At 37.7% G+C, this 8,850-nt stretch overlaps 1 protein-coding gene across 1 annotated transcript; it reads left to right on the forward strand.

Moving 5' to 3' along the window:
* Nucleotides 1-745: 745 nt before the first annotated feature.
* On the forward strand, nt 746-8,126 carry npy (neuropeptide Y). Its single transcript, XM_069916095.1, has 3 exons — nt 746-933; nt 7,608-7,691; nt 7,984-8,126. The coding sequence occupies exons 1-3, from the start codon at nt 746-748 to the stop codon at nt 8,006-8,008; spliced, it is 297 nt and encodes a 98-aa protein (XP_069772196.1). The 3' UTR covers nt 8,009-8,126.
* Nucleotides 8,127-8,850: the final 724 nt, after the last annotated feature.

Raw genomic sequence — 8,850 nt, forward strand, 5'->3', positions numbered from 1 at the left:
ATGCGATCGCGAATTCTGGTCAATGAAGCGTGACCAGGAACCTCCCTCACCTCACCAAGTGAAACACATAAAAAGCACGGCATGACAACATTTTCTCAGTCTCATCAAGGCAGAGATCGAGCAGAGACGGAGAGGGAGCAGCGACAGATTCCCATCACTCTCCAACCATCTGTAGGACCTGAAACGTGAGTACGCGGATATGTGCACAGTCCTTTTGTGTGTTCCAGTTAGTTCCAGGACATAATGAAATGTATTAACTAGAATTTGGTCCATTGTGACTTTGACTGTCTGGAGTGAAGATTCTTTTGAATGTTCAAATTTAATAAAGGAAATAACATTGTATTTCGAGCAAAATGTTTTGCACTAACGTAAACGATTATTATTCAAAGTTTATAAATAATGTATAAGTGGGATCCACGGACTATAGAAATTGGTTTTCGACAGGTGCCTGGAACGTTCAAGATTGATGGGTGTAGGTGTCTGGAGCAGAACTGCTCTGTTACACGTTGAGGAATTTCATGTTGTGCAGACAATAAACGATTGACAAGTTTGCTGTACACTGCAAACTATGTTAATTATGACTGATCTCGAACGATCACTTGAGTGGAAACTTATTTTGCAACGATGTTTTATCGGGAAGAATACCAATTGTCGTTTCTTTTGTAGCTTGACATCCGAATCAATTCGATTCTCACGAGGGTAACCTTTTATTTAAGAGTTCTGCTCACTGTCCTTCTCCTTTCAGATGCAGACCAACATGAAGTTTTGGCTGGGAGTGCTCACATTTGCCTTCTGCATGCTGATCTGCATAGGAACTTTTGCCGATGCTTACCCTTCCAAACCCGAAAACCCCGGGGAAGGCGCTCCTGCCGAGGATTTGGCCAAGTATTATTCCGCACTGAGGCACTACATCAACCTTATTACACGGCAGAGGTGAGACCGCACGTGAACCGTGTGACCTGCGATCTCGGCAGATCGAACTGGTTTTGGAGCATTGAAAGGGGAATGTGTTTCTTTGAGGCTAAGTGCAAAACCAGCAGGAAAAGGGAAGGCAGAGGAAGAAATAAATATCGTGGTAGCATCGCTGTAAATCTCCAAATCAAAGTCAAAGCTTTTCAGTCCTGGTTCTATCAATATTATGTTTATTACATTACATACAAAAGAGCAAGAAATATGGGCCTGTTTAAAATCTCTGGCGGCAATGTGTCTAGTAATTGAAGATATTCATATTTGAAATGGTCCGAACTTGAGTAAATTTGTCCAGACATATGGCTCCATGATCGAGTTCAATCGTGTATGTCAACAAGTTTACTGGAGCAATAATTCCAATTTGCACTGAATAACACAAGCAGCAATAACCATTTGATCTTGTTGTATTAGGTTGCGTTGCGAGAACTATCTTTTGCATCTACACAAACTACAGTGAATTATTACAAAATCGTGTTTTTGTTTTAATATTAATCCCCGTTCTTACACACGCCTCAACCGTGGTGACTGACAGTTTCTGGATGGATTACTGCTTGTTCATGATATGATATGAACATCAGATTTCTATTTTTATAGCCTTAGAGAATTCCATCTTGTTCATAAGATAATCACAATTCATTTGTTTTAACCAGTAACGTTAACTGCTTTCGGACAAAAGGGTTCCATATACTTCTGAACGTAGGCTAATTTCCGAGAATATTCTTTATACCACACAGGAACAGACCTGATCACGATGCCGATTTACACTGATCCTATCTACTTGTACGTGGTCTATATCCACCCATCCCCCTACCCGTTCATTTGCCATTTTAAATGCCTCTTAAATGTCCCTTCCGCCACCTCCCAGGGTAGCCATTCTAGCCACCTACCACTTGGGGAGAGGGGAAACTGCCTTGCAAATCTTTAAACTTTCCCCTCGCACTTTAAATCTATGTCGTTAGGTATCTGATCTACACTTGGGGGGGGGGTGGGGGGGGAGACTGAACCTGTGACTTTCATAATTTTATATACTTCTTTCAGGTCACTGCTGTGTTCTCTCTCTCTCTCTCTCTCTCTCTCTCTCTCTGACACACAAAACTCTACATTAGCTAATACTCTCCATCCCAGGGAACATCCTGGTGAACCTCCTCTGAATCCTATGGAAAAACCTGCGATGTAGCTACCGGAAATGCTCCAAATGTATCATAACAGAAGATTTATACCATACGGCTTCCCAACTTTTATACTCCATACTGATACTAATAATATTGAATCGCGAATGCATCATTATTATTTTATTTCCCCAAAAAGAGCAAACGTGTTTTTCCCCTGCCCGAGACTGAGAGTTGTTTGAAGTTTGACCCGTGTGTTGGGATTTAAAATCTTTGGTAACAGATTGGGTTTTCTCAAAGTATTTAGCTCGCCAGAATGGGAACGGCGTGCTACTCTAAAATATATTGCAGGCTAGGAAACAACAAAACATGAACTTCGCCCTTAAATTCGTGTCTCTGGTGATGAAGAGGTGGGAAACTTTCTCTGCAATAGCGATCTACATTGCGGTTGGAACAAAAGCAGGATGCTTGAAGAACCCATCTGTGGAAAGAGAAAGCTGGCAACACCTTGAGTCAGAGCCCCTTCCTCGGAACTCAGGACGTAGTTGGCCTCAGATAGACCTCAGGATCAAAGAATGCTGCAATAATTTAGACAGCCTAATAGTAGGTCGGCTCCATGCGACTCGTGGTGAACGAGTGACGCGGAAACACTGTAATGTGAGCAAACTGAAGCCAGTTCACAAACGGAAAGTTCCCACACATTAAATGAAATTAATGTCTGGGTATTTTACAATGGTATCGACGAGAAAGAAAGGGACGCTCCCTAACATATTATTGTACTTCCAGTTTAATCTCACTATATGAAGTCATTTGTACTTCTCATTCACTTCTCACCTTTGTTTTTTGCATTTTTTGGTGAATGTGGTGATATGTAATTACACCCCTAGGTCACCAGGGGTCATCCCGGTGACCTTGCATATAAAGCAGTCTAGCCTTCCAGGTTTGTCTTGCAGAGAGACAAGACCTCTTAGTGTACATACTAGTTTATTAAAGCTGTCTTATACTCGCACTGCTGGTGTGGTTATTGTCAGTACACTCACCAATCGTTCCACATGCAATGCCAGACCATAAATTTATTCTGGAGCACAGCGCCATCCCTTACGATCGAACTCCAGCAAAATGCAGTCCCTGCGGTATTTTTCCAAGCGCAATGTCCTCCATGCTTCACAAATAAATATCAAGTCTTAGTGGGGACAGGGCAAGGCAAGTATCCCTCGAGTTGACTGCCTCAAGAGTGCAGCGCAGTAACAGTACCGGTTCTCAAGAACTAAATAAGTACTGGAGAGAAGCTTTATATTTGTGGGCACGAATACAAATTAAAAAGTTGGAAACACTCAGTAAGTCGGGCAGCATCTGCACAGGGAAGAAGTATTTAAATATTTCAGGATAACAACTTGTAATTACATTTGTTATTTTTGAGGAGATGATCGATCAGATTCTATTTTTTTGTCCCAACTCTTTCTGGAGGGAAGACAGAATAAGTATCGATTTTTAACATTTTATGTGGGAAATGGTGCTGAACTATCCTTGGTATACAGTGCTTCGAACAGCACAGGGACAGGCCCTTCAGCCCATGATTGCTATACTGGCCATGATGTCAGTTTAAACTAATTCATCAGTATCTACATGATCTATATCCCTCTTATCTCTGCCTCGCTGTGTTTGTCTACATATTACTTGTATCATTTGCTGCAACTGCGTCCACCACTACCCATGACAGCATGTTCCAGGCACCTACCACTCTCTGTGTGTAAAAAAAACTTGCCATCACACATCTCCTTTAAACTACCCCCTCCCCACCCATCTTAAAACAATGTTTTCCAGTATTTGATATTTCCACCCTGGAAAAAAAAAAGACACTGAATATCTATCATTTCCATGTATCTCCTAACATTAAAGCCACCACATCATTTCTGTAATGCTTTTCCTAATTGTCATTGCATTTGATACAAGACAAAGTAAATGTATTTTCATGACAAGTATCAGGGCTCTTCAAAAAAGTTGTCATATAATTTTCTTCCTTAAGTCTTCTTGACATCCTGTAACATCTTCCCTTTCATGTGAATATACCCAATTCTCTTTGACAAGTTACTGCAGAATCTGTCATCTATGGTGAATCCATCAGCACTCATTCATATAGCAGAGGAAGTCTTGACACAATTTGGCCTACCTCTGCTCCTATTTTCTTCTGTTCTTGTAACAGCAGCTTTTGGAGTACTCATTTTGCATTTAAATGAAGAAATCAGAAGTTATTGCCACTGTCACTCACAGAACTTCTCACATGCTTAAGATATTTATGCTCTATAACTGAATCTGCCCTGAAACCAACACTTTGGGAATGTACAACCAAGCGTGGAATGATGTACTGTGCCAGAAATAATATTTAGTAACCACCCAGGTGCAAAAACTATTTTCATTTGCTTGGATTGACATTCCCTGAAATATTTCAAAATTCAAAAATTATATTTTTAATGATTTATATTTATGGTAGTTTTACTTTGTAACTTAATCTAAAAACCATTTGACAAGTTAGCTCTGATAATATTTCTCACCAGTTTTCTGTCAATGAGAGTTTGGTGTGATTGCCTGCTCAGCCTTCAAGATGACATCATTATTGGCAAATAGCAGGGATTCCCCCCAGAGCTGATGTCAGTCAGCAACTGACAAGTGTTATCCAGGGCACAAAGACAGCTAAGTCTTTGTAGGCATGGGGAGAACACCATAAATCTGAGAAATCATTCAGGACTTCATCTATTCTTCCATTCATGACCATTTTCTATTGATTATAGATCTTTTGCTACAATTGACTTTGAAATTAGATAGTTGTCTTCATAGAAAGATAACATTTAACTGTCCTGATATGTTAAGAAATATTAAAGACACAAAATTTTACTGGTGAAATATATTTCAGACCACCTCAGAGAGACTGAAATGTTGCACATTTTTATCTTTTGTCCAATCTCTGAGTTGACTGGAATATGTTTAAGGTGATACATTCTGGTATTAATCCTTTGGCAAGATTGAACCTGTATCCATATTAAAATTATTCAATTGAAGAAATAAAGCTCTATCTTTTTGTATATAAATGCTTTTTGGGTCATTTGTCTTTATTGTTTTAGCCTGTCCATCTGACTATGCTGGCTCATGCTGGCTCATGTAACAATCCCTTCCTCACTCATTTCCCCAGTCACATCTATAAATGATTTTTACAATATCCATTCCACATACATGAATCCTGATGCTAGGTTCCAGCCTAACTGCTCTTTCTATACTGCCTTCAGCATTAATTTGTCTCTCTTCTGACTTGGTCGCAACAACTAGATGCAACTGTTAAAGAATAAAAGGAGAAAATGCTGAACATGTTCACCAGGTTAGGCAGCACTCACAGTAAGTGAAAGAAAATTCATGCTGCAGACTGATAGTTTTCCTTCAGAAGTGAAATTTAGGGTGTGACTTCAGAGTATGGCCAACTATACACTATGATCATAGCTTTCTTTGAATTGCTATTTTCCCTTTGATATTTGGCATTCTGATGGCTTTTCTGATTGGTGCAGTGCATTAATTAGGCATGTTGAAGGGATATTATTCTTTGTTTATTGTGCATTTGGGACTCTTTTAATGTCACCTAAGGTTATTAAAACGATTCTCTGGAATAATCAAGTTATCTTTTCTCTTGGTGCATGTTATTTTACGTATTTGGTATTTTTGCCTTGTACTTCCAGTTAACACTAAAAATATTTCAGCTATTTTGTTTTAGTTCCAATCAGTTTCATCAGCCATTGCAAAATTAGAATTTGCAGTAACCCCAATCTTGATAACTAAATCTGAAATTACTTAACTTTCGATGTTGGTTGAATTTACATAATTAAGAATTATACCTTCCATTGCTTTAGCAGCATACTTTTGAACTTTTTCAATGTGAAATGAAATTAAGTTTAACAGTATAACATTAGCAAAAAAATAGTTATAATTTAAGAAAATTATTTTGCTGGTACAAAAAATGTGCATTCTTACAGATGCTGAACAGACCTTTGCTGCAGCTAATGAGATTGAAGCTAATAAGAAATATCAGCTTCAAGCCTGGTGAACATAATGGATGCAGCTCATAATTAATGTTAATGTGCTTCTACTGGTTAAGAACAGCCTGTTGTGCATTTTCAGTATGTTGTAACAGGATTTGAACATGGCTGTCCCATTATGTCTTGTATTCATTTAATGACATTATACCTGATCATTATCCCCACTCTAATTTCTCACCCTGACTGCCTTGCACTAAGATTTTTTTCCCCAGGAGAGTCCCTTATTTCCTACTATCCTTGATGTTAAAAAATGTTTCAACTTCTCTCATGCACTTTATTTTAGGGTGATCTCTGGGTCAAGGAGTTACAAGGGTGCAGGAAAATGTGTTCTTTTAACCTTTCACATTCCTAGAAACCTCCAATGCTAAAACTGTAAAATTATTCCTATCAGAAAAGGATAAAAGGATTGGATTTCCTTTGAAAAGTGAAGGCTAATGGGTGACCTGACCATTCCTTAAAATGACTTTGACAAGGCAGTTTCCACTTCAAAGAAGAGCAAAATTGAAGCCATGAATATGTTGAGCTGGATATCAGGAGTTCTGGTAAGGCATTTAGGAGAGATTTATTCACCCAGAAAGTGGATAGAATGTCGAACTCCCTGCTGCCAGAGTAGTTAAAGCAAATAATTCAAGAACACCAAGGGAAATAGAGTTATGTGAGGAAAGATGGGAGAAGGCATTGGAGTATAAGCAGTGGGGTGGCCTGGTGAGATGAACTAACCTATTTCAATGCAGAAGTTGCTATGAAATGAATTCCCAACCTTTAAAACTAATGATTTATACTGGGCTCCTTTTAAGATAACTATCCTTTCCTCATTGTTGTGGCATGAACCCAATAGCATTATTTACAACTGTGTCATGACTTCAACTAGATACAATCAGGAAGGCTAACATTCCAGTAGCCTTCCTGATTGCATGTTTTATATCTGTCTATGCATGGAACTCTAAAGATCTGGACAGCAGCATTCTTCTCTTTTCATTATTATCTTCCATATAAATGGAAATGTTTTAGTTGAAATACTCTCACAAAATAGCTCAATTCATAGAGAAATCAAAACCATTTCTGAGACGTACTTGGATGAAGTATATTTGTTAAGATGCTCTTTAAAGGGATGCTCATTTTCTATACAATCCACCTTTGTTTATAATGTCTATTAAATTGTAGGTTTTTAAGATAAATACTGAATCAACTGGAGAAAGAAACCTGAAATCCTTATCCAGTATATTGCCTGATTTGTTTATGAATAATTATGGATGATATATAAATCGAGAACCTGCCAGGGGTCCTCATTCCTCTGAATGAATTAAAAGTGCTTGAAAGAATCCATATAATTATTGTATGAATAAAGTTACCTAACATGTTGGCAGCTTTAGAAACAAATTCTGCTGATGAATATTTGCGAATCTCATCAGCTGATTGATTCAAGTAATTTTCTACTTGACTGCAACAGGTATGGAAAGCGATCCAACCCAGAAGCATTGATGATGACTGATCTGATGTTGAGAGAAAATGCAGAAAGTTTTCCTAAATACAGGTGGGTTTAGAAGCTTTAATAATCTATAGTTATAAAAATAAATATGGGCAGCACTAGATATGTTATTTGAAAGATGGGGATGGGAGTGCATTTATTGAATTTAGTAGGAATCTTGTATACTGGGAGAAACAAGTGTATTTAATGTATGGTGGTTTTCATTCATTTAAGAATTAATAACTGAAAAGTTATTTAAGTTTCCCTTCTTGATAATATGGGCAGGTTGTCCATAAAAATCTATCTTCAATGAAAATGTCAGCAATTGTGTTTGCTCACAATTTATTTCTGCTTCCAGGTATGACGAGCCTTTCATGTGGTGATGAAAATCCACTCTTTCTTTATTATCAACATCCATTCTAGTCAACATATCGTTGCTACGAAAATGAAACATTCTTACTATTCTTAAAGAAGCCAATGCATGTCGCTATCATTTAAATCTGTGGACCATTTTATTTTCTGCATCATATATTGTATATAAAATTTGTTTAATTAAATTACATGTACATTAAATATTAATGGATTATAAAGCTGAAAAAGAGATTATTCTTTGTATGTTAAGGACAGGTTTATGCTATTAAAATTCAATAATAAAACAATACAATCTAAATGGAGAATTGTATAAAATTATCTAATTGTCCCATAATTCTGCCCAAACAAAATTCATCAAATCTCAACTTCACCTATTGGTAGCATTTGTGTTCTCACTGAGTTGTTCTATATACCAGAAGGTCTGCAATTCTCTATAAATGAATTTCTTTAACCATGGCCAAATTATAAAATATCTTCACACAACCTCTAAATATATAACACCATATTTTCTTCCTAGTCATATTGCTAGATATCTGAGACACAGTCAGGAATACTAGTGTCCCTGATTGCGAAAAATACTCTCACTTGGATATGGGTGGTGTAATTTAATAGGATGTTCACATTACATCATTGTACTCAGGAGTCTGATATTCCAAGACACTTCAATGAGCACTAAACATGAGGTCACTGTGAGAGTGGCCTAGGGATAAGAATGGGGCTTGGAAGCTTTGGCTTGAGAGGTTTTGGTGAGCAGAGGCTGAGGATAGCAGACCTATAGAGAAAAGGTTTGTGTAGGAAACCACAGATAGGTGAGGTCAAGTAAGATTTTTTAAATTATTGTTAAGTCTAGGGA

Source organism: Narcine bancroftii, chromosome 1, assembly GCF_036971445.1.
Source record: "Narcine bancroftii isolate sNarBan1 chromosome 1, sNarBan1.hap1, whole genome shotgun sequence".
NCBI lineage: Eukaryota > Metazoa > Chordata > Chondrichthyes > Torpediniformes > Narcinidae > Narcine > Narcine bancroftii.